Source organism: Schistocerca nitens, chromosome 8 (genome assembly GCF_023898315.1).
Source record: "Schistocerca nitens isolate TAMUIC-IGC-003100 chromosome 8, iqSchNite1.1, whole genome shotgun sequence".
NCBI classification, from domain to species: domain Eukaryota; kingdom Metazoa; phylum Arthropoda; class Insecta; order Orthoptera; family Acrididae; genus Schistocerca; species Schistocerca nitens.
The window spans coordinates 303,500,439-303,527,589 of NC_064621.1; the positions used below are offsets into that span (position 1 = coordinate 303,500,439).

The 27,151-nt window shown below is 42.7% G+C and overlaps 1 protein-coding gene across 1 annotated transcript in view; it reads right to left on the reverse strand.

Annotated features, from left to right (window-relative positions):
- LOC126198736 (calcium/calmodulin-dependent protein kinase type IV-like) overlaps nt 1-27,151 on the reverse strand; it is a 610,244-nt gene that overhangs the window by 8,821 nt on the left and 574,272 nt on the right. The window contains exon 9 of the mRNA XM_049935272.1: nt 16,856-16,999. Within this exon, the coding sequence (XP_049791229.1) occupies nt 16,856-16,999 (144 nt within the window). The remainder of the gene's footprint in view (nt 1-16,855; nt 17,000-27,151) is intronic.

Consider the following 27,151-nt stretch of genomic DNA (forward strand, 5'->3'; position numbering starts at 1 on the left):
ATGGTGCCAAAAGAGATTAGTGAATAAAAATTGGAGAAGTTAGTCAATTTTTTTCATCTCCAAAATCTGATTACCTGTAACATAAAAGTTGCAGAGTTTAGACATTAAGATGATCTGTAAGTTGTGAATTCCAGTTCAAGTTCTTATCAGTATAAGTACTTAAGAATTTAGAATATTCTGTTTCATTCGTTGATTTATCATTATGTACCATTGTTTAATAATGTGGTTATGCCTTGAGTAGTACTGAATTTCAGGTATAGAGTATTATCTAAATTCAGTGATTGTCCATTTACAGAAAACTATTTAATTTTCAAGAAAATGTTATTTGTACTTTCAACTGTTGAAGTTTCTCCATTAGGCATGATTATAATATTTGCATTGTCTGCAAAGAGAACTACACTCCTGGAAATGGAAAAAGAGAACACATTGACACCGGTGTGTCAGACCCACCATACTTGCTCCGGACACTGCGAGAGGGCTGTACAAGCAATGATCACACGCACGGCACAGCGGACACACCAGGAACCGCGGTGTTGGCCGTCGAATGGCGCTAGCTGCGCAGCATTTGTGCACCGCCGCCGTCAGTGTCAGCCAGTTTGCCATGGCATACGGAGCTCCATCGCAGTCTTTAACACTGGTAGCACGCCGCGACAGCGTGGACGTGAACCGTATGTACAGTTGACGGACTTTGATCGAGGGCGTATAGTGGGCATGCGGGAGGCCGGGTGGACGTACCGCCGAATTGCTCAACACGTGGGGCGTGAGGTCTCCACAGTACATAGATGTTGTCGCCAGTGGTCGGCGGAAGGTGCACGTGCCCGTCGACCTGGGACCGGACCGCAGCGACGCACGGATGCACGCCAAGACCGTAGTATCCTACGCAGTGCCGTAGGGGACCGCACCGCCACTTCCCAGCAAATTAGGGTCACTTGCTCCTGGGGTATCGGCGAGGACCATTCGCAACCATCTCCATGAAGCTGGGCTACGGTCCCGCACACCGTTAGGCCGTCTTCCGCTCACGCCCCAACATCGTGCAGCCCGCCTCCAGTGGTGTCGCGACAGGCGTGAATGGAGGGACGAATGGAGATGTGTCATCTTCAGTGACGAGAGTCGCTTCTGCCTTGGTGCCAATGATGGTCGTATGCGTGTTTGGCACCGTGCAGGTGAGCGCCACAATCAGGACTGCATACGACCGAGGCACACAGGGCCAACACCCGGCATCATGGTGTGGGGAGCGATCTCCTACACTGGCCGTACACCACTGGTGATCGTCAAGGGGACACTGAATAGTGCACGGTACATCCAAACCGTCATCGAACCCATCGTTCGACCATTCCTAGACCGGCAAGGGAACTTGCTGTTCCAACAGGACAATGCACGTCCGCATGTATCCCGTGCCACCCAACGTGCTCTAGAAGGTGTAAGTCAACTACCCTGGCCAGCAAGCTCTCCGGATCTGTCCCCCATTGAGCATGTTTGGGACTGGATGAAGCGTCGTCTCACGTGGTATGCATGTCCAGCACGAACGCTGGTCCAACTGAGGCGCCAGGTGGAAATGGCATGGCAAGCCGTTCCACAGGACTACATCCAGCATCTCTACAATCGTCTCCATGGGAGAATAGCAGCCTGCATTGCTGCGAAAGGTGGATATACACTGTACTAGTGCCGACATTGTGCATGCTCTGTTGCCTGTGTCTATGTGCCTGTGGTTCTGTCAGTGTGATCAAGTGATGTATCTGACCCCAGGAATGTGTCAAAGTTTCCCCTTCCTGGGACAATGAATTCACGGTGTTCTTATTTCAATTTCCAGGAGTGTATTTCTACTTTTTAGTTATAGAATGGAAGATCATTTATATATAACAAGAACTGGAGGAAAAACATTACTGACATCTGTGATACACTTATAGTGATTACTCTCCATTCTGAAGATGATGTTTCATTCTGTACGCTCCCTGATTTTCTTAATGAAATACTCTGCACCCTTCTGGTTACACAGCATGAAAATGTAGTTACACAGCATGAAAGTCAGTTATCAACAAGATCTCTGATACCATAATATTTGAGCTTCACTAGAGGTTTACTGCAAACAGCACAAACAGAAATTTAAATCTTGTATAATGTTATTTTTGATTTGAAAAAAAAAGGATTTGAAATACAAATTAATGTTGACTAAATATCTTTTTCTCCAAGTACCTTGAAGAAGGAGGTAGGCACTGAAACTGGTCAGTAATTATTAACATCTGTCTTAATAACTTTAATAACTTTCTTGTAAAGTAGTGTGACAGTTGCATAATTCACTCTGTCTGGAAATATACCCTGTGATAGTGACGTGTTACATTTATGATTGAATACATGTCACGCAAGTGAAAAACAGTATTCTCATTGCTGCTGTCTCTCTGCCATCTGACAGTGAGGTTGGTACCTTGCAATGTTCACTACTGACATCTCCTCTGGCAGCTGGTAAGAATCACCAGAAGGCCATCATCTGGGCCAGCCTGCTGCCATAAAGCTGCAGGTAAAACCCAGCTTTGGGGTCACTGCAGGACATTTTGAATCATACTGTGCTGAAGTCTCTGTCTTGCACCTACTTTTGTGACCTTGCTGCCTACTGGGTTTCCACTGGACTAGATTCTTGATTGTGTTTATGATGTGCCGGACAGGAAGTGTGAATTATCAAGTGATTACAGAGTTCTTTGGGGAAGCAGAGCTTAGAGTAATTGTCATTTGCCTACACATATGAGTTATTGCTTCTTGCATACATTTTATTACATTTTCCCTAGAACTGTCTATGCTAATCTTCTGAGCTACTTCAAATAAGTGATTATAAAGTATTAGGAATGAAAATGCACACAATATTGGTGTAATATTCTACAATATTTATTGTTTTCTTTTATAAACCAGTTTCAGGCTGTTACAACATCATCAGGTACAAAGATAAATATGTGTGTCTGTGAAATTTTTGTAGTATCAAAAATTTTAAACTAGCCCATGTACAGTTCATTATTTAATGTGTCACATATTTTATGCAAGTTCAGTAGTTTTTCCATTGCATTTTCACTGAAATAATTCCTCTCTTCTTAGTCTTAAATTGAATATTAACACTGTCACCTTTGGAAACACACTGGAATGGTCTGCAGATGCACTAGTTTAAAATCTTTGATCCTACAAACATTCCATAGCCACAGCCAAAAACTGGTTTGTAAAAAAAAAAAAAAAAAAAAAAAAAAAAAGTAATGAATTTGTAGAATACTAGAACAGTGTCATGTGTTTCTTCATTTATAATATATAAAATATCTACCAAGAACCAACAGAACAGTGAATCAATGTGATAATTAGATATATTGTTCATCTGACTGCTATCTTAAGTACTGTTTTTATCAGTATTATTTTCACCAGTAAACGTACCATCAATGAAGCTTTTTTTGGAAACCTCTTCATGCAACAGCCTTGTTTCATGCAAGGTGAAATGGTATTTAATGAGCCACAAGGATTAAGTATCCCATTGGTTTAGACAATCCTGTGCACAATGGGGTCTGTGTCGGAATATCATATTTCAGTGCTAATAACGCAATCAACATTGTTTGCCTACTTTCTGTTTCGGCCACAAAAGGTTGTGCAAATGAGGCAAATCATGTTTTTGCCTTTGCCACTCTATTGAATACATTTAGCACCACACTGATCCCGATCCCTTTTCTTTTGTAAAAAAGGGGAAAGAAGAAGAAACCGTCTGCTGTTTTTGTTTAAAATGAAGTACTTGAGAAATCAAGTCAGGCCTGTCATGGAATGCCTGGCTGGCAAATAAGTTGCTCTCTTAGGGCCACTTTGGACTGGTGGTTGTAATAATAATCAAATCCGTACTGTCATATTTTCTACCATAGCAAAATGCACCCCGAGCACCTCGGCCATATACCTGGGGGCACTGGTAAATGTGGAAGGGAGAATCACCATTCTACACAAGTTTTTAGTATCAAAATCTTGCTGTAAAACAATTATAACGTGATGAAATTTTTCCACAAGTAATTGTCTCTGATGATTGCAGATGAATAGAATTTTAATTTTTGGATACACATCTACTAAAAATTGGACTTAAAATCAATGTCAATAAGTATGTTTGTTCTCACATAGTTGGATTAAAAAAATGTAGAACAGCACTGCAGAAATTTTTTGTTAAAATTCGGAGCACCTGTGCATGGATCAACATTATACACAGTAAAATTGTAGCTGTTGTCACCTTGATAAAACATTCTAGGATACTGTAATGAGTTATAAGCATGATGTATTTCATTGATTCTCTGAAGACAATTATCATGAGTACGTAACACCAAGTCTCTCCTATCACAGCTCTGGTCTACTAGTTGGTGCATTATAGTGACTCAGGTGAGGTCCTCTTGGTCTTTTTTTAGCTGTAATTATTTGTAATTATCAAACAATGGAAACTCTGAGGTATGAATATCAACAATGTAGGCTCTGGATTTGGTGGAAAGTTGAGTCAAAACATTCCCATAACACTGTTGTTAACCTTTCCATCAAAACCCTCAGCTCCACAGAAGTTTCAGCCTATTCAAACACCTCACCTTTGGCTCTACACACAAATTTAACCATGTTGAGCTTGTCAAATACCTATTCCCCTTCTCCCAATTCCTGCAATGCAAACAATTCTTTGCCGCCAATCCCTCCAACCAAAACCTCTCTAATTCCAACACTGAATTCTGCCTCTTATACCATCCGACCATGATCCATCCACTGGTCACCTACTAGGAATTCCCTATCTCCAACTTAGCTTCATCATCCTTCCCCAAGTCCCTTCATCAGAACACAAACCTTTCAGTAGAAGAAAGAACAGCCATACACAAACTCAAAATAAATCATTACTTAATCATCCTATCAGCAGAAAACATTTCCACAGCAGTTGATGTTAATGACAACGACTACTTGGCAGAAGGCCTCTGCCAACTATCTGACTCCTGCCCTTATAAAGTCTGCCAGAGTGATCCCATCCCAGAAGTACAACACAACCTCCAGTCCCTGCTTGAAGCCTCAGGCTCTTCCCAGAACATCTTCTAGGAATCCCTTTCACTCATCAATGCTTCAACACCCCACACACCCACGTTCTATATGCTTCCCAAAATCCACAAACCCAACAATCCTGGACACTCCATTGTGGCTGGTCATTATGCCCACACTGAAAGAATTCAGCCCTATTGCCTGTAATCTAACCTCCCATATTAAAGACACCAACCACTTCCTTCACTGACTCTTCACGATCCCTACACCTTTACCACCTGGATCCCTATTCATCACAGTTGACACCACCTCCCTATACACCAACAACCCTCATGCCGATGGTCTTACTGCTATTGAACACTACCTTTCCCACTACCTCATTCCTCATATTCCTTACTTATTTTATCCTAGCCCACAACTGCTTTTCATTTGAAGGGAAGACATATAAACAAATCTGTGGCACAGCCATGGGCACTTGCATGACATCCTCTTATGCCAGTATTTTTATGTGCCATCTAGAGGAGATCTTCCTAGCCTCCCAAAACACCAAACTCCTAGTCTGGTTCAGTGATATCTTCATGATCTGGACCCAGGGCCAAGACACCCTGTTTTCATTCCTTCAAAACCTCAATGCCTTCTCTCACATCTACTTCACATTGCCCCATCAATCCAGTGTTCCACCTTCCTAGGCATTGAGCTCCTCCTCCCTGATGGCTCCATCTGCACCTCTGTTCACATTAAATCTGCCAACCACCAAAAGTACCTGCATTTTGACAGCTGTCATCCCTTTCACAACAAAAAATACCTCCCATACAACCTGGCCACCAAGGGAGTATGCTGAGTGTCCCACCAAGGCCTTCATAGACAGGCATTATTTCCCAGACCTATGTCGCAAACAGATCTCCAATGCCATTTCCCCTCACAGCCTCAATCCTCCCACCACCCCCAAGAACCAGCCACAAAGGAGTGTTCCCTTCATCACCCACTACACCCTGGACAGGAGTGATTGAAACATGTCCTTCGCCAGGGCTTTGGTTACCTATCATCATGCCCTGAAATGAGGGACAGCCTGCCCTAGATACTTCCCACACCTCCTAAAGTGGTGTTCGATTGCCCAACCAACCTCCACAATATCCTAATCATTCCTTATGCAACTCCTAATCCAAACCCCTTGCCACAAGGATCATTTCCCTGTAGAAGGTCCAGGTGCAAAACCTGCCCAAACCACCCACCCGTCACTTCCTACTCCAGTCTTGTCACAGGTTTACTCTACCCGATCAGGAGATGGACCACCTGTGGAAGTAGCCACATCTTTTATCAGCTCTGCTGCAATCATTGTACAGCTTTCTATATTGGTATGACTACCAACCAGTTGCCCAGCAGGATGAATGGTCGCCACCAAACTGTGGCCAAGAGCAAAGCAGACCCCATCTGCCACAACATGTAGCTGAAAATAATACACTTAATTTCAATGGTTGCTTCACTACCCTAGCCATTTGGATCCTTACCTCCACCACCAGCTTTTCTTAACTGCACACATAGGAGTTATCCTTACAACACATTCTATGCTCCCCAACTGTCCACTCAACAGTTTTCACTCACTCTGTTCTATCATCTCCTCATTCTCATATTCCTCTCTGCTCATTTGCAGCCCTCTGCCAATGAATCTGACCATATTTCTCCACTTCTCTTCCTTTCTGCTCCTTTTTCCCCCACCTTCCTGCCCCACAACCTCCTGATGCTGCACCTGTTGGCAGTCTAGTCCCTGTACTCTCCACAAGACAGTGTTCATCTCCCTCCCCACCCATACACTACTGTCCCTCCCCCTTCCCTGCCACCTCTAGATTGTTGCTTGCATCACATGAGATAATTGCATTCCAGCCCGAGATGCTGGAGTTGGCGGTCATGTGTGCGTGACGTGTGCTTGCTTGTGTGTGTGAATGATGTGTGTCTCTCTTTTACTGATGAAGACTGTGGCCAAAGGCTTTATGTAGGTGTCTTTTAAATGTGCTTATCTTCAACCTGACATGTATTCTTTATGGTAAGAATCTTGTAATTGTTGCACTCATCATTTGGAGCTGGTTGAAGTGCCACTATAAAGCTCTTGACATATAGGTTTACATGGTGTAGCACAATTTGCAGGCTTCTCAGCAAACCTGAGTTTAAACTTGTAATATGCTGTTGCCCAATATTTGCCTAGTCTTGGTAATTAGCCAAAAAAATAAACTTCAAAAACCTTGGAACATCTATTGGCAGAAAAGAGCCAATCAGGTGATACATGTGGCCCTGCAACTCAAAAGTAGGCCTGAACAACCCTTCAATTGTATGATTCACTCCAAAAGAAGTCATTTGGAAAACCCTATTGTAGGCCCTTAAGTTCTCCAAGAAGTACTTCAAAAGCACAAGCACATGGTCTCCGTTTAACAACTGTGTTGAACAATTCTCTCATTGCTCTCCTTATGCTCATTTTGCTTCCTTCAACTTTTGTTCATCAGCTAAGTTTTTACTTATCTTGAATCTGAGATGAAGTGCTCTTTGTTTACTTAGCACTTTTCTAACATGGCTATTAAACCATGGTGGATGTTTCCCATCCCTTAAAACATTACTCCCAACATACTTGCCTAGGGAATATTGAATGATACGTTTGATTATTTTTTCCATTTGTTCTCCACATCTTCATCCTCATCACTGAATATTTGATGCCGACTGCTGAGATATTTTGAAATTTTTATCCTGTCATCCTTGCTGAGCAAATATATCTACCTACCTTTCTTAACATTCATTATGGGACCTGTTGTCATAGATGCGGTCAAAGCCTTATGATCACTGATAACTTCCTCTACGTTAACTGATTCTAAGTTTAGGTCTGTTTATTGCCATGAGGTTTAAGACATTACCCTCACAAGTTGGTTCTCTAACTGTCTGCTCAAGCTAATTTTCAGACAAGACATCCAGAACAATGCCACATGATTCCCTGTCTCTGGCACCAGTTTTGATGGCATAACATTCCCAATCTATACCTGGCAAATTGAGGTCACACCCTATTACAATGGCATGCTCAGGAAAATTACTGATGTTATTCTGCAAGCTCTCCATGAAGCACTCTACAACTACAGATCCTGACCCAGGTGGTCTATAAAAGCATCCAATCACCAGTTTTGGCTGCTCTTTCATACTCAATTTCGCCCAGATTAATTCAAATTTGGAATCCGTGATAACCTCGCTAGATTTTATCAAATTTTCTACTGCAATAAACATGCCACCACCATTGGTGACTAACCTATCCTTATGATAGTCTGAACTTAGGATTTCATTGTCATTGATATCTGGCTTCAACCAGCTTTCTGTTCCCAATACTATCTGTACATTATAACCTTCATTAAGCGATACTAATTCTGGGACCTTGCCTTGGATGCTCCTGCAGTTTACTAAAATCATATTAATCTTTTCTATCTCTGATCTGTGAGGACCAAGATTCTCTGAGGTTTCTATGGCTGATTTAACAGGTAAATCATGTTTTCTCCAAAGGGAGTGGTCCTCTAACCTAAAAAATCCAAATATGCACACCACATGTACTCCATTACCTTAGTAGCCACTTCCTGCATGTAGTGCACGTCTGACCTATTAAGGGGAACCCTACAATTCTGCACCCGATAGTGGAGGTCAAGAAATTCACATACGATACTGTCACAGAGCCATCTGAGCCTCTGGTTTAGACCTTCCATTCTGCTCCAAACCAGAAGACCATGATCAATCCAGGGTGCAATGCTACAAATAGACAGCTTAGCGTGCACTCTGCGTGCATTGCTAGTTCCCTTCACCAAATCAGCCAGCCTCTGAACAGAGCAGAGGATGGCCTCAGAACTCAAGCAGCAGGCATCATTTGTGCTGACATGTGCTACTAAATGCAGCCGGTTGCACCCAGTGCGCTTGATAGCTGCCGGCAGGGCCTCCTCCACATCTCGGGTGAGACCTCCTGGCAAACATACTAAATGCACACTGGAATTCTTTATCACCTTGCCTGCTATCTCCCTGAGGGACTCTATCACCCACCTGACATTGGAGCTCCCAATGACTAGCATACCCACCCTCTGTAGTTGTCCCGATGGGGCAGGAAAATCAACCGCTGGCCCAACAGGAGAGTCATCCCGTGCTGGCTCAGAGTTATCGTCAACACTGGGAAGCACATCGTACCTGTTGCTAAGACATAGGGAGCCAGCTGCATGGCCAGCTCCCTCGTTTCGCCTTCCACCAGTGACATGCAAACCCACCACTGTCTGCCACCCACTCTGGAGTGAGGATGGACTGGTCAGATTTTACATATCAGAAGCTGCAGTGACACCAAGGCCTCCAGCGGATTCCAGTGACACCAAAGGTGTCACAGGTCTTGTTACTGATGCCCTGACATCACCCCAACTTCAAGCATTAGCTAGAAGCTTGTCGACAGTAGCCAACACAGCTTCAAGCTGTTTACAGACAGCAGCCAACTCTCCTTGTGTCCACTCAGAACAAGCACAGTTTCTAGCCATATCATACTGTGTATAAAATAGATATGAAGTCTCACATGATGCTACTGAGTTTGAAAATATACCAAAGGAGAATAAAGTAAATCTAAAAGTTGGTGTGCAGATTTATCAATGAACTCTAAGACCGCAAGCTATTAAACAGAAATAAATTTCTCTACACAGAGAATTTACACTAGGTAGCCACCCTACACAAAGATGTGCACAAGACTTATGCAAAAACAAAAACTACAATTAATTTTCTAACCACTAGTCTACACATTAAAATACACATGTACAGTTCACTTTTTTGCAGAAGCACATGAACAAAAAGCAAAGACTAAATTAATTTACAGTTTATCACACAAGTGCTGCTGCTGCTGCTGCTGCTCTGCTGCACGTCTCTTGGCTCGGCGGCAGTTGTGACCGGGCTGGAACAGGTGGTGATGGGGGAATGTATGGGACAGGTCTTACATCTGGGTCTATTACAGGGACATGAGCCATGAGGTAAGAGTTTGAGAGCAGGGGACAAATATATTGTGTAGATCCAGTGGATGGTGGAATACCTTTGTGGAAGGGATAGTGGACAGGACATTTCTCATTTCAGGGCATGATGAAAGGCACTTGAAACCCTGGTGGAGAATATAATTCAGTTGCACCAGTTCTGGGTGGTGAGACTTTGGGAGGTGGTGGGAGACTGTAAAGATAAGGCACAGGAGATTTGTATTTGTACAAGGTTGGAAGGATAATTATGGTCTGTGAAGGCTTCAATCAGACCCTTGATATATTTCAAGATGGACTGTTTGTCACTGCAGGTGCAACCACCATGAGTAGCTAGGCTGTGTGGAAGGGACTTGTTGGTATGGAATGGATGGCAGCTGTCGAAGTGGAGATATTGCTGGTGGTTAGTATGTTTAATATGGACAGAGGTACTGATGTAGCCATCTTTGAGAAGGAGGTCAACATCTAGGAAGATGGCTTGTTGGTTTGAGTAGGACCAGGTGAAGCAAATGGGTGAGAAGCTCCTGAGGTTCTGGAGGAATGTGGATAGGGTGTCCTCACCTAAATCCAGATCATCAATGAATCTGCACCAGGTGAGGGTTTAGTATTCTGGATGTTTAGGAAGGATCCCTCTGGATGGTCCATGATTATATTAGCATGGGATGGTGCCATGCAGTTGCCCATAGCCATACCCCAGATTTGTTTGTAGGTAATGCCTTCAACGGAGAATTGTGAGTGGGGATATAGTTGGTCATGGCAACTAGGAAAGAGGTTGTTGGTTTAGAATACATTGGCCATTGGGAAAGGTAGTGTTCAATAGCAGTAAGGCCATAGGCATTAGGGATGTTAGTGTGAAGGGAGATGTCATTAATAGTGACAAGCAGGGCATCATGTGGTAAAAGTGCAGGAATGTGGAGTCAGTGGAGGAAATGGTTGGAATCTTTTATGTAGGAGTGTAGATTCCTGATAATAGGTTGCAGGTGTTGGTGTATGAAAGCAGATATTCTCTCAGTGGGAGCAAAGTAACAGGCCACAATGGGGCGACCTGGATGGTTGGGTTTATGGACTTTAGGAAGCAAGTAGAAGATAGGAATGTGGGGAATGGTAGGGGTGAGCAGAGAGATGGACTCTGGGCCTAGGATGGGTCTAAATCTAGAAAACTTCACAGAGTTCAACAGTACCTCACCATTCTGCAAAATCTACACCCATTGTCCAATGATGAAGATGTTATGTCCACCTCAAAACAGGTCAGTTAAGTGCCATTACCTAATTGTGCTCATCCGATCACATCCAGTATTATTGACAGTGTCTCCATAACTGGGTTGTCCATTGATGATAGTGTTACAATAACATCGATTGCTATGCCCTTAGCCACCACTTCCAGCCCATCCAGTCTCAGACTATTTGTACCCTCTGTGATGGGACAGTTCATAACATCAACACCACCCCCAGCCCATCGGTCTGCCATTGCCGACCTCGCCTGCCTCCGCACAGACTCAAAGCAGCAAAGGCCACCGTGGAAGAACTCTTACATGCTGGTATTATATGGCCATCCAACAGTGCCTGGGCTTATGCTATGAAGGTAATAATCAAAAAGGCGATTGTGTGATGACTGTTGGTACCTCAATGCCCAGCATATAATAGACAGCTATCCTGTACTGAACTTACAACACTTCACACACAAACTTGGGGTGCCAGTATATTCAGTGTTGTTGACTGTGAAAGGGGCAATTTACAGATACCTATGGATGACGAGAATATACAAAAAACTGCAATAATCAGGCCATTCAATCTGTTTGAGTTTTATTTATGGCATATGGACTAAAAAATGTGGTCCAGACTTGGCAGAGATTTATTGACAGCCTCCTATTTAATATGTCCTTCTGCTTTTATCTGGAGTGTCTTAACATACGGATGTGAACCATGGACTCTGGGAGAGGCAAAGAAAAAGAGACTGGAAGCAATGGAAATGTGGATATGGAGAAGAATGACTAAAACAAGCTGGGTAGATAGAAAAAGTAATGAACAGGTCTTAAGAGAAGTGAATGAGAACAGAACGCTGCTAAATTATATAGGAAGAAGAAAATAAAAATAATAGGGCACATAATGAGACACAACCCGTTCCTAAAGAATGCATTTGAAGGAAAAGTTTTAGGGAAAAAACCAAGAGGCAGGCAAAGAGCAACATATTTTAATAACATCAAAGAAGGTATGGGGATAAAATCGTATGAAGAATTGAAGAGGGGTGACAATGGAGAGAGGGTCATGGCTAAATCGACAAGGCATAGCCTTTAGTTTATGATGATCTGCTATGCTTACCTAGGTGACGTGATAATTTTCTTGCAGCCTCCCAATGAACATGAGATTTTTTTACACACTGTGTTAGACAAGTTAGCAGCACATGGCGTAATCAGTACCATTATATGCCAACTACAGCAATCACATGTTACGTTCATTGGATATTTGGTTGACACTTCAGGGATATACCCCATGCTGGAGAAAAATCGGAACAAATCTGCCTCCTCCTCCCCCCTCCCCCCCCCCTCCCTCAGACAACCACAAACTACAACACTACAACATTTACTCAGAGTCATCAGTTATCAGGTTTTACAGGCATCATCTCCCCTCCCACACACTGCTGAAACTCTCTTGCATCTGACCTAGCCACTGCATTGCAATAACACCACCAACGAACAACACCTGATGTGTATGCTTGAAAGATTAAATCTAATCTCACACAGGCTGTCATCCTTGCCCTTCTGTTGTGGGATGTGTACCTTGTGATCACTACAGATGCCAGTGATCACACAATTGATATGGTTCTGCAAGAATAGATCGCCAGTGCAACAAAACACTGCATTTCTTCTCTCAAAAGCAAACTGGTACTCAGAAGAAGTGGCTGACTCTTGATAGTGAGCTCCTGGCCATCAACAAGGCAGTCCACTATTTCCAGGATGACACTGAAGGATGCCCTCTAATCATTTACATTGACCACAAGCCTCTCACAGATGCGATCAGAAACCCTTGTGTTAACACCACACCAAGTCATGCTTCCCACTGTGAGCTGGTTTTCGAATTTACCTGTGACATCAGACATGTCTGTGTTTGGAAAATATAGTCATGGACTACCTGTTTCATTTACTGGTCACATCTACTCAGCTGGACTTTGATCTACTCACTGATCCTCAGGCCACAGATCCTGACCTACAACAACTACTCACTAGAAAAAACACTGGGCTACAACTACAACAGCACACACTGCCAGGACCCATCAAACCTTTTTGGTGTGATGTGACATGTTTGACTTGCTGCACAATCTTGCACATCTTTATGTATGTCCTACCCTCAAATTAGTCATGGAACTCTTCATCTGTCCCAGTGTTAGGCATGATTGCACTGCATGGACCAGGGCCTGCATCCCTTGTCAACTTCTCAACACGTTCACATTTATTTAGTCAGGCCACTCCCTGAGTCACGGGGATAATTGATCGTACAACACATTGGGTTGAGGCCAACCTGTTACCGAACATTCCAACTGACACAGTCGCCAAGGCCTTTGTTTGCATCTGGATTGACAGGTTCAGCTGTCCTACGTTGCTGATGACAGACAAAGGCTGAAAATTTGAGTCTCTCTTGTTCAACGAACTGCACCAACTTTTTGGGTGCCATCATTTTCCCCACAACTGCTTATCCCACCCTGTCAAATGACCTAATGAACTGATGGCACCACATGCTCAGGGCACCATTAATCTGCCACTCACAGTCATGGACCAATGCCCCACATGGGTACTTCCAGGAATTAGGACTGCTTTTAAAGAAGATTTGAATGCCTTGCTTGCTGAGGTCTATATGGTCAGCTGCTCCGTTTGTCACTCAAGGTGTAGACACACTGGATGATAAGTTGCTGGAACTAGTGGAGCATGCAAGTGAGCATGTATGCAACATTTGTGTGCCATTGCCTACCCATCATGCAAAGCCTACGAGATTTGTTCATAAGAACTTAAACACCTGCTCTCATGCTATGCTGTGCACAGGTGCCATCAAGCTGGCTTTGCACCCCCACTACAGTAGCCAACACCACTTAGTCAAGAGGACACCTACACATTTGACATTATCATCTTAGGAAAGACCATTGCAGTGCCCTTAAACAGACTGAGGCCTGCATGGACTTTAGCTGACTCCTTGCATGCGTGCCCTGCATAGGCAACTCCACAGCATACAGACAATTACTACAGGTACAACTAAATATGAGTGACTTTCTGCCAGAAGATATTGATGTCACCATTCATGGCTCACTGTTAGTCATCTCTGCCCCAGTATAGTCTCCAGGCCAATCGAACATCCCACACCCCTACCCTCCTTCATCAATACGGTAGGTTTAACATCTCACTTCATGACGGATGGAGCCCTCATCATCACCAACCCTGTATATGCTGCTCTCACAGCTGATGCTGAGGATAATGCGGCCTCTACTACCACCATGCCAGCTTTAGTCATCATGCTGGGTACGATGCCTACTCCTCCATTGTGATGATGATGTCACACCTCCTGCTGCCTTATGAGTCACAGACCATCAAATCATCTACACTGCACTGCTGTCCCCTTCTCCTCAGCCTTCAGTAGCTCCTCTCACTTTGTGCTTTGGCTATGCACTGCATCCACCAGCACAACTTGTCGATTATGACATTTCAGCAATTTACGCCTCCACCACACTGACATTCCACTGGTGCACATAGCTTTCTACCACATACTCTGCACTATGGTGGGGGGCCTCTGTGGGGAGGTAGCTCTGTGGAGTTGCCCAGAACAATCTCACTGCCCTGAGGTAGCTCAACTAACCTCTATGGACCTGCAGCTTGTTTGCTCTGATCAATGATTGTGACAACATGCTTTGTACCTTGTAAGGTAATAAAATATATTTGTATGAAATGGTAGACCTGTTAGTTGTTATTATATGTAAGTACTATCTTAAGTACCATACTTCTTACACCTTCAAGCCTTCAAGGGGGCCATGTATTATAACTTTTAATTCCATCCTTTTTTGTATGTGTGAAATGTTCGTGAAATAACTCTGTAAATTATTCACCTCTGCTCTTACTTTAAATTTACACATTTATTTGAGTGTACCAACACCTGAAACAACATATCTAATCACTGAACTAATTTTGTTCATATTTTATTTTTGCACTTAGGACTTTTGTTATACCTTTGAGTTTTGTCTTTCACTGTCTGGCTCTCATAAGGTACAGATGCCATTCTGCTGTGCTCATTGTAAAGATTATTATGTACATGATAATTAGATTTTATTGATATAGTAGGAAGTTAAATTTATTCTGCCTTTTTTTCTAACAAATGCCATGCCATTTTTATACAGTTTTTAATTTGTATGATTTGTTTGCAGTGGATTGCAGCTGGAACAGAGGCATTGATGGCACCATGTTAGTGGACATTAATGAAAAACACTTTTCATATTCAGTCATTACTTTTAATTGCGTCTTATGCTATACATCCCTGAGATACATGGACCAGTCATTTTATTTGTATCTTGCAGGATTTTCACCTGAGCTATGCAAAGAATGACTATCATTTGTCTGCTAACAATGATGTCATCATGTGGCCTACACCAGTTGGGCACAGGTCCCACAAAAATATAAAAGTTTCTGATGGTGGTTAATTTCCCTTATATGTTGCATTCTCAGCTGCACATCAAACTTGTTATGAATCATTGACTGTATTACTGTGCTGAGCCATACATATTGCAGACAACAATACAAGCAACCACCATCTCATGACACATATCCTTTTTTCTGAATTTATATTAAATAATTGAAATTACTGTTTCTAACCTATTTAAGGGTACCAAAATGTCAGTATGTATCCATAATTATTAACAGGTACTTCAAGAATAAACCAAAAAGATATGCTACATTATTGAATAAGAAACAAATTAAAGCAGTGATATGAATGAGACTGAATTCCTGTAAAATTGCTGTGACAGAAGTGGTGACATATTCCACCAAATTTAATATTAATTTCCTAAGCGTGACTGTAAACATTGGAGCTAAATAACAATAGATGGATTGATGTTCATACTTCATATACCACTGTCAGGCCCTATGGAGGTTAATCCACCCACTTTCTCAGACAGAAATCCTGTGTTACTACAGGTATGTGTACAAAATAACAGCAGTAATAGCTAATAAATTAAGCATATGTTCTGGATGTTATAGACTTACTTGTAAATACTTAACTAAAAAACTAGGTGATATCTCTCATAACTATGAAATAGTTCACAGATGAATTGTTGGACATTAGCGCCAATGGGTACAATTTTTTGGCAGGTGACCACATTGCCTTCATCAAATGTGCTGACAAACTGTTCATCAGTGATCCTGTCGACGGCAATGTGATCACTTGCCGAAATATTGTGCCTGTTGGTCACTGACTATTTCATCAAGAATAATATTGGTAGAAGTTGAAGAATCACATATACACAACAGAATAAAACATAAATCACTACCTGCTAATAAATACAGTATTAACAAATAACACATGTTACTTTTACAATAGACGGAACGGTCATATTTTTTTCTTGCTATATGCCACTTGCTATTCTCATGAAGAGAAGGTGAAAATGTACTACCTGTCACGGCTAGAGCTTCCCTCAGCTGAAAAACAGAAGAAAATTCTGGAGAAAATATGTCAGCTATAGAATTGAATAGAAATGTTACCTGGAATCTTACAGTAAAAGACACAGAAGAAAAAGAAGAGAGAGGAATATTAACAATGTTGGTTTGAATCCATTCCATTGATTTGATGTACATGAAGTTTTTGATAAATAATGTTACCCTAAATTTTCTCTTGGCATTGAACTCCTGCAGTCGCTTCAATGTGCTAATTAGATGCTTGCAACCACCAGATTCGCCTTGCACCCAAGGATGATTAAGTGCTTCTTCTGCTGAGAGACGACTCAATGGATCCACATGAAGAAGCTGCAACATATATTGTGACATCAGTATGTGTTTTAATCATATTTGTTGAGTCATGTTTATATTTAATGTTCTTGTGAAATGTTTCTTTCAGACCAGTGTGACCCAATTTCATCATTATTTTTTAAACTGAAGACACCAAGTATGCTGAGACACATTTACATCATGAACAACTAAGAACAGATTTTTACTAAGTATGTTAGAAATTTTTGTTTTACTTGATGGTTGTTGTTGTTATGGGTGTAGCAGGAAAAGCATTTCTGAAAAGGAGAAATTTGTTAACATCAAATATAAATTTAATTATTAGCAAGTCTTTTATGAAAATATTTGCCTGGAGCATAGCCTTGTGTGGAAGTGAAACATAAAAGATAAAGAATTCAGAGAAGAAGAGAATAGTACCTTTTAAAACATGGTGTTACAGAAAACTCATTTAAAGCTGCTCTTCATTCTACTCTATCTTGCACAAGCCTCTTCATGTTTGAAGAACTACTTCAAAATACAACACTTTGAAACTCATTACTGTACTCATCCATTGGTCTCTCTCTTCGGTTTTTACTCCTCATACTTTCCTCCAGTATGAAATTGATGATTCCTTCATGCTTCAGGATGTGTCCTATTAACCAGTCCCTTCTTTTAGTCAAGTTATGCAATTAATTTCTTTTTTCCCCATTCGATTCAGTACCTCCTCATTAGTAATCAAGCTACAGACATAATCTTTAGTATTCTTCTGTAACACCATGTTTCAAAAGATTCATCTGAACTGAACTGTTTATCATTCATGTTTCATTCAGTACAAGGCTACACTCTAGACAAATACTTTCATATAAGTTAAATTTATATTTGATGTTCACAGACTTCTCTTTACAGAAATGCTTTTCCTGCTACAGCCAGTCCACATTTCATATTCTCTCTATTTCAGATATTGTCAGTTACTTTGCTGCCCAAAGTTCAGAACTCATCAAAAATTTTTAATGTCTCATTTAATAATCTAATTCCTACAGTATCATCTGATTTAACTCAAATGCATTCCATTATCCTTGTTTTACTTTCATTGATGTTCATCTTATAACCTCTTCCACACCTGACTGTCAAACTCTGACAGACTATATTTATAGATGTAAATCTGTTCCAGACCTTCACTGTCACCCCAATCTTAAATGATCTATCAGACATTCATGGAGAGCACCTCCCTCTATGTGACAATAGAGCTCTCAAGAAAACAACATTCTCCTGGAAATCAATCAGACTTATGAACAAGGAGTCTCTGGAAATTTTTAACCATAAACTGCAGCATGAAGACTGGAGTTTAGTGAACAGGGCAGATAATGTTGATGCTTAGTTTAACATATTCACATTTTGAAGAAGTTTTTCATAAAAAGTTTGTTAGGAACAATATTTCCTTGTCCTTAAAGAAGCCATTGATCACAAATGGGATTATACAGTCATGTAAATCAAAGGGGTAACTTTATATTGCAGCTAGAGTGTCCAAGGACACAGAAATAACTAGCTACTTTAAAATTTATTGGAAGATCCTAAAGAAAGTGGTTCCAATATCAGAAGCACAGTATTATGAAAAAGAAATTGATAACTCTAATAATAAAATGAAGACTATTTCACATTAAGTTATCAGGGAGACTGGAAGGAATAAAAAAAAAAAGACCTGTAGACAGCTTCAGAATCACACACAAAGGGAATATTGTACAAAATCCTGAAATCATAGCTGATAACTTCAATAAGCTCTTCCTGTCAGTGTCTGAATTAGTCAAATGCATATAGTAACTGAAATTGAAAGAACAGTTGCCCCTATAAAAAATAAAAACACCTGTGGAGTAGACAATATTTGTAGCAAGTTGTTAAAACAGTGTTGTGCTTCTGTAAATGATACACTGCATCACATCTTCAATGCCTCTTTGCAATAAGGAATTATTTCTGAAAGACTTAAGTATGCTCTGGTCAAGACTCTGTTCAAGAAAAATGATGTTACAAATTTCAGGGCAGTATCTCTCTCGACTGTTTTTTTTTTAAGATACTTGAAAAAATTATGTATTCTAAAATTTTAGGACACCTGCAAAAATTCAGTATTCATATCAAAAATCAGTTTGGTTTCCAAAAAGGTCTCTTAACAGAATAAGCAATCAGTTTCCTTTAATTTACATCTATGGTCACAAACTTTTATTAACAGATTACTGGTTTCGGTCTTTAATGACCAACATCAGATCTTCAGCATTTTTGCTGCAGATCTGATGATGGTCATTAAAGACTGAAACCAATAATCTGTTAACAAAAGTTTGTGACCATAGATGTAAATTACAGGAAACTTATTACATATACGGGTCACTGTTTTTCACGACAGTGTTGCAGCTTGTGAAAGAATAAGCAATCTATGCTCTTATAAATATGGTTCTGGAATCTCTAAATGAGAAAATGGTGACAAAAAGCTTACTTTGTCATTTATGTAAAGTCTTTAACACTTTGAACTACCAAATACTGTTATTGAAGGCAGACCATTTATGAATACATAGTGTAGCAAATAACTCAGTATAGTCACACCTGAAAGACAGGAAACAGAAAGTAGTCGAACAATGGAAAATCAAGAATGGAATGTACCAGTATTAGAGAAGGAAAGTTGCTACTTGCCATATAGCAGAGGTGCTGAGTCACAGATAGTCACAACAAAAAGAATCTCACAATTATAGCTTTCAGGCATTAAGGCCTTTGTCAACAATGGACACACATACACACTCACACAAATGCATCTCACACACATGACTGTAGTCTCAGCCAACTGAACCACACTCAGAAAGTAGTCTTAGATAGATTAAACAATTTGTGTGGTGCCATGGCTTCATCAGAATAGAGAGGCATTAACTGTGGATTGCCACAAGGATCTATTCTTGGTCCTTTACTATTCCTGATATGTATAAATGATTTACCTCATTCTACAATGATATAATGTAACTCTACCATCTTTGCACATGACACTAACATAATGGTTAATGGTTGTAAATGTAAAATGTTCAAGACTCTGTTAATTATAATCTTATATATTTAATCAAACAGTTTCCTGCTAATGGTCTTTCACTAAACTTTAGTAAGACTAATTTCATTCAGTTCATTTCCAACTGCCAAAATTGAGGAAGAAATAACTGTTAAAATATGACACACAGGTAACAGAAAGTATTGAAGTAACAAAGTTTCTGAGAGTTAAGACTGACTGTAGAGTAAACTGGTCCCATCATATTTTAGATATTTACAAGATTATCAATTTTTACTCTGTGAATGACCTCTGACCATGGAAGCTTAAGCACTGCAAAAGCAACATACTATGGTTACTTCCATTCATTGATGTAGTATGGAATTATTTTCTCAGAAAATCAACCCCTAGCACAGAAAATATTCATTGCTCAGAAGTCTGTTGTAAGAGTGACATGTTGCAGAAGCCTATTATGGAAACTTTCAGTTATTACAACTACATCTCAATACATATATTCACTTACATGTTTCATCAGTAAAAACACTGATTTATGCCATTGTAGCTGTGAATACAATCAGTACAATTCAATGGGGAAGCACGATTTACACAATGAATGTAAAAATTTGAAAGAAGTGCAATACTCTGGTATAAATATATCTAATGCTCTTCCTCAAGAAATTAAATGGGAGATAGGCAACAAAACTACATTTAAAGAGCTTCTGAGGTAATTTTTTTAGCCATGTCATTTCACAGTTTGGAAGAATTTTTGAAACACAGTGAAAAACTGCCTTAAAACCTCAAAAAAACCTGTAACAAATTTATGGAAAGGAAAGTTGCTACTCACCATACAGCAGAGATTCTGAGTCACAGATAGACATAACAAAAAGACTGTCACAAATAAAGCATTCAGTCATTATTGCCTTCATCAACAATAGACCCTTCCCCCCCCCTCCCCCCCACACACACACCCCTCACACACACGACTGCAGTCTCAGCCAACTGAAACCACACTGCAAGCAGCAGTGTCTGTGCATGATGGGAGTGACAACTGGGTTGGAGTAAGGAGGAGGCTGGGGGAGGGGGGGGGGCTTATGTGGTGGGGGAGGGGACAGTGAAGTGCTGCAGGTTAGATGTTGGGCAGGGGAGAGGTGGGGAGAGGGGGGGCAGTAGTGGAAAAAGAGAGAAGTAAAAAGACTTGGTGTGATGGTGGAATGACAACTGTTTAGTGCTGGAATGGGAACAGGGAAGGGGTTGGATGTATGAGGACAGTGTCTAACAATGAAACTTCCTGGCAGATTAAAACTGTGTGCCCGACCGAGACTCGAACTCGGGACCTTTGCCTTTCGCGGGCAAGTGCTCTACCAACTGAGCCACCGAAGCACGACTCGCGCCCGGTACTCACAGCTTTACTTCTGCCAGTATCTCGTCTCCTACCTTCCAAACTTTCCAGAAGCTCTCCTGCCTCAGTTGGTAGAGCACTTGCCCGCGAAAGGCAAAGGTCCCGAGTTCGAGTCTCGGTCGGGCACACAGTTTTAATCTGCCAGGAAGTTTCATATCAGCGCACACTCCGCTGCAGAGTGAAAATCTCATTCTGGAAACATCCCCAGGCTGTGGCTAAGCCATGTCTCTGCTATATCCTTTCTTTCAGGAGTGCTAGTTCTGCAAGGTTCGCAGGAGAGCTTCTGGAAAGTTTGGAAGGTAGGAGACGAGATACTGGCAGAAGTAAAGCTGTGAGTACCGGGCGCGAGTCGTGCTTCGGTGGCTCAGTTGGTAGAGCACTTGCCCGCGAAAGGCAAAGGTCCCGAGTTCGAGTCTCGGTCGGGCACACAGTTTTAATCTGCCAGGAAGTTTCATATCAGCGCACACTCCGCTGCAGAGTGAAAATCTCATTCTGGAAACATCCCCAGGCTGTGGCTAAGCCATGTCTCTGCTATATCCTTTCTTTCAGGAGTGCTAGTTCTGCAAGGTTCGCAGGAGAGCTTCTGGAAAGTTTGGAAGGTAGGAGACGAGATACTGGCAGAAGTAAAGCTGTGAGTACCGGGCGCGAGTCGTGCTTCGGTGGCTCAGTTGGTAGAGCACTTGCCCGCGAAAGGCAAAGGTCCCGAGTTCGAGTCTCGGTCGGGCACACAGTTTTAATCTGCCAGGAAGTTTCATATCAGCGCACACTCCGCTGCAGAGTGAAAATCTCATTCTGGAAACATCCCCAGGCTGTGGCTAAGCCATGTCTCTGCTATATCCTTTCTTTCAGGAGTGCTAGTTCTGCAAGGTTCGCAGGAGAGCTTCTGGAAAGTTTGGAAGGTAGGAGACGAGATACTGGCAGAAGTAAAGCTGTGAGTACCGGGCGCGAGTCGTGCTTCGGTGGCTCAGTTGGTAGAGCACTTGCCCGCGAAAGGCAAAGGTCCCGAGTTCGAGTCTCGGTCGGGCACACAGTTTTAATCTGCCAGGAAGTTTCATATCAGCGCACACTCCGCTGCAGAGTGAAAATCTCATTCTGGAAACATCCCCAGGCTGTGGCTAAGCCATGTCTCTGCTATATCCTTTCTTTCAGGAGTGCTAGTTCTGCAAGGTTCGCAGGAGAGCTTCTGGAAAGTTTGGAAGGTAGGAGACGAGATACTGGCAGAAGTAAAGCTGTGAGTACCGGGCGCGAGTCGTGCTTCGGTGGCTCAGTTGGTAGAGCACTTGCCCGCGAAAGGCAAAGGTCCCGAGTTCGAGTCTCGGTCGGGCACACAGTTTTAATCTGCCAGGAAGTTTCATATCAGCGCACACTCCGCTGCAGAGTGAAAATCTCATTCTGGAAACATCCCCAGGCTGTGGCTAAGCCATGTCTCTGCTATATCCTTTCTTTCAGGAGTGCTAGTTCCGCAAGGTTCGCAGGAGAGCTTCTGGAAAGTTTGGAAGGTAGGAGACGAGATACTGGCAGAAGTAAAGCTGTGAGTACCGGGCGCGAGTCGTGCTTCGGTGGCTCAGTTGGTAGAGCACTTGCCCGCGAAAGGCAAAGGTCCCGAGTTCGAGTCTCGGTCGGGCACACAGTTTTAATCTGCCAGGAAGTTTCATATCAGCGCACACTCCGCTGCAGAGTGAAAATCTCATTCTGGAAACATCCCCAGGCTGTGGCTAAGCCATGTCTCTGCTATATCCTTTCTTTCAGGAGTGCTAGTTCTGCAAGGTTCGCAGGAGAGCTTCTGGAAAGTTTGGAAGGTAGGAGACGAGATACTGGCAGAAGTAAAGCTGTGAGTACCGGGCGCGAGTCGTGCTTCGGTGGCTCAGTTGGTAGAGCACTTGCCCGCGAAAGGCAAAGGTCCCGAGTTCGAGTCTCGGTCGGGCACACAGTTTTAATCTGCCAGGAAGTTTCATATCAGCGCACACTCCGCTGCAGAGTGAAAATCTCATTCTGGAAACATCCCCAGGCTGTGGCTAAGCCATGTCTCTGCTATATCCTTTCTTTCAGGAGTGCTAGTTCTGCAAGGTTCGCAGGAGAGCTTCTGGAAAGTTTGGAAGGTAGGAGACGAGATACTGGCAGAAGTAAAGCTGTGAGTACCGGGCGCGAGTCGTGCTTCGGTGGCTCAGTTGGTAGAGCACTTGCCCGCGAAAGGCAAAGGTCCCGAGTTCGAGTCTCGGTCGGGCACACAGTTTTAATCTGCCAGGAAGTTTCATATCAGCGCACACTCCGCTGCAGAGTGAAAATCTCATTCTGGAAACATCCCCAGGCTGTGGCTAAGCCATGTCTCTGCTATATCCTTTCTTTCAGGAGTGCTAGTTCTGCAAGGTTCGCAGGAGAGCTTCTGGAAAGTTTGGAAGGTAGGAGACGAGATACTGGCAGAAGTAAAGCTGTGAGTACCGGGCGCGAGTCGTGCTTCGGTGGCTCAGTTGGTAGAGCACTTGCCCGCGAAAGGCAAAGGTCCCGAGTTCGAGTCTCGGTCGGGCACACAGTTTTAATCTGCCAGGAAGTTTCATATCAGCGCACACTCCGCTGCAGAGTGAAAATCTCATTCTGGAAACATCCCCAGGCTGTGGCTAAGCCATGTCTCTGCTATATCCTTTCTTTCAGGAGTGCTAGTTCTGCAAGGTTCGCAGGAGAGCTTCTGGAAAGTTTGGAAGGTAGGAGACGAGATACTGGCAGAAGTAAAGCTGTGAGTACCGGGCGCGAGTCGTGCTTCGGTGGCTCAGTTGGTAGAGCACTTGCCCGCGAAAGGCAAAGGTCCCGAGTTCGAGTCTCGGTCGGGCACACAGTTTTAATCTGCCAGGAAGTTTCATATCAGCGCACACTCCGCTGCAGAGTGATAATCTCATTCTGGAAACATCCCCAGGCTGTGGCTAAGCCATGTCTCTGCTATATCCTTTCTTTCAGGAGTGCTAGTTCTGCAAGGTTCGCAGGAGAGCTTCTGGAAAGTTTGGAAGGTAGGAGACGAGATACTGGCAGAAGTAAAGCTGTGAGTACCGGGCGCGAGTCGTGCTTCGGTGGCTCAGTTGGTAGAGCACTTGCCCGCGAAAGGCAAAGGTCCCGAGTTCGAGTCTCGGTCGGGCACACAGTTTTAATCTGCCAGGAAGTTTCATATCAGCGCACACTCCGCTGCAGAGTGAAAATCTCATTCTGGAAACATCCCCAGGCTGTGGCTAAGCCATGTCTCTGCTATATCCTTTCTTTCAGGAGTGCTAGTTCTGCAAGGTTCGCAGGAGAGCTTCTGGAAAGTTTGGAAGGTAGGAGACGAGATACTGGCAGAAGTAAAGCTGTGAGTACCGGGCGCGAGTCGTGCTTCGGTGGCTCAGTTGGTAGAGCACTTGCCCGCGAAAGGCAAAGGTCCCGAGTTCGAGTCTCGGTCGGGCACACAGTTTTAATCTGCCAGGAAGTTTCATATCAGCGCACACTCCGCTGCAGAGTGAAAATCTCATTCTGGAAACATCCCCAGGCTGTGGCTAAGCCATGTCTCTGCTATATCCTTTCTTTCAGGAGTGCTAGTTCTGCAAGGTTCGCAGGAGAGCTTCTGGAAAGTTTGGAAGGTAGGAGACGAGATACTGGCAGAAGTAAAGCTGTGAGTACCGGGCGCGAGTCGTGCTTCGGTGGCTCAGTTGGTAGAGCACTTGCCCGCGAAAGGCAAAGGTCCCGAGTTCGAGTCTCGGTCGGGCACACAGTTTTAATCTGCCAGGAAGTTTCATATCAGCGCACACTCCGCTGCAGAGTGAAAATCTCATTCTGGAAACATCCCCAGGCTGTGGCTAAGCCATGTCTCTGCTATATCCTTTCTTTCAGGAGTGCTAGTTCTGCAAGGTTCGCAGGAGAGCTTCTGGAAAGTTTGGAAGGTAGGAGACGAGATACTGGCAGAAGTAAAGCTGTGAGTACCGGGCGCGAGTCGTGCTTCGGTGGCTCAGTTGGTAGAGCACTTGCCCGCGAAAGGCAAAGGTCCCGAGTTCGAGTCTCGGTCGGGCACACAGTTTTAATCTGCCAGGAAGTTTCATATCAGCGCACACTCCGCTGCAGAGTGAAAATCTCATTCTGGAAACATCCCCAGGCTGTGGCTAAGCCATGTCTCTGCTATATCCTCTCTTTCAGGAGTGCTAGTTCTGCAAGGTTCGCAGGAGAGCTTCTGGAAAGTTTGGAAGGTAGGAGACGAGATACTGGCAGAAGTAAAGCTGTGAGTACCGGGCGCGAGTCGTGCTTCGGTGGCTCAGTTGGTAGAGCACTTGCCCGCGAAAGGCAAAGGTCCCGAGTTCGAGTCTCGGTCGGGCACACAGTTTTAATCTGCCAGGAAGTTTCATATCAGCGCACACTCCGCTGCAGAGTGAAAATCTCATTCAGTGTCTAACAATGGTTGAAGCCAGGAGGGTTATGGGAACATATGATGTATTGCAGGGAAGTTCCCACCTGCGCAATTCAAAAAAGTTTCTGTCAGTGGGAAAGATCCATATGGCACTGGCTGTGAAGCAGTCATAGAAATGAAGGATGTCATGTTTGGCAGTGTGTGCAGCAACAGGGTGGAATCACTGAACAATAAACAACATTGCAAGACATTTCACGCACGGTCTGTCAGCGAACAATGTCATGTTTGCTGCCAAAAGGTGGCCTAACAGCAGGCACCAGCACATATAATTTCAGTGCTCTGTAACATCATTGGATGATGTTTCCAGACATAGTTTCCTATCGTCAGTTTGTTCCTCATGACATCCTCTACAGTAACTTGAAGTTTGTTGGTACTTTTTTGTAACACCCTGTATCTTGGTTCCACCTTTCAGCTTTCCCTTCTTTGCTTAATAATTTTCCATCTGAGCTCTCTATATTGATACATCTGTTTCCTTTTTCCCAGAGGTTTGCCATTTTGCAGTTCCTATAAGTCTCAGTTTTTAGAGATCTGTATTTCATTTTGCCTACTTTATAAACTGCAGTTTCATATTTTTTCCTTTCATCTATTATGTTCAACATTTTTGCATTGTCAAATGATTTCTACTGGGCTTTGTCATTTTGCCTTTTTGGTCCTCTGCTGTCTCTACTATTTCATCTCTTAGGTTTACACCTTTGTCTTCTATTGTGTCCCTTACACATACAATCAATTATTGCCTAAATAACATTGTTGAAACTCTCAACAACCTCCGGTTCTTTCAACTTGCCCAGGTCCTACCTTCTTAATTTACTATGTTTCTGCTATTTCTTCAATTCATATTCAAAGAATTATCATCAGAATCTACATCTGCCACTGGAAATGTTTTGTAGTTTTAAATCTGGTTTTGGAATCTTTGTCTTATCATTACGTTAATCTTTTTGGAGCCTTCTTGTATCTCTACATCTCTTCCACATATAAAACTTATTTTTAATGCTTTTTTACCGAGTATTAATGTTGGTTAAATAGTAGTCTTTACTATATTGTCGAATATCTAGAAAATCAAATTTCTTACCCAATATCTGGTAGCAACCTGTTAAAGGTTTTTACACTAGATATAAAACTCCAGTCTAAATCCTAAACTAGTACACAGAATCTGTGTGGAAATTATGTTTACTTCCAGCTTTGTGAATGCGAATTTCACAGTTCATCCAAAATTATGTCTTATCCTGCCACCTGGAATTCATGGAAGTATCTTACTAATAGAAAAGAAAGGAGCATAGGCTGCAACTGAGAGATGAAGGAAGGACTTATTTGCAGGGAATTCATTTTAGTCAATAACAATGTATAAACTGTGATAGTATATCAGTT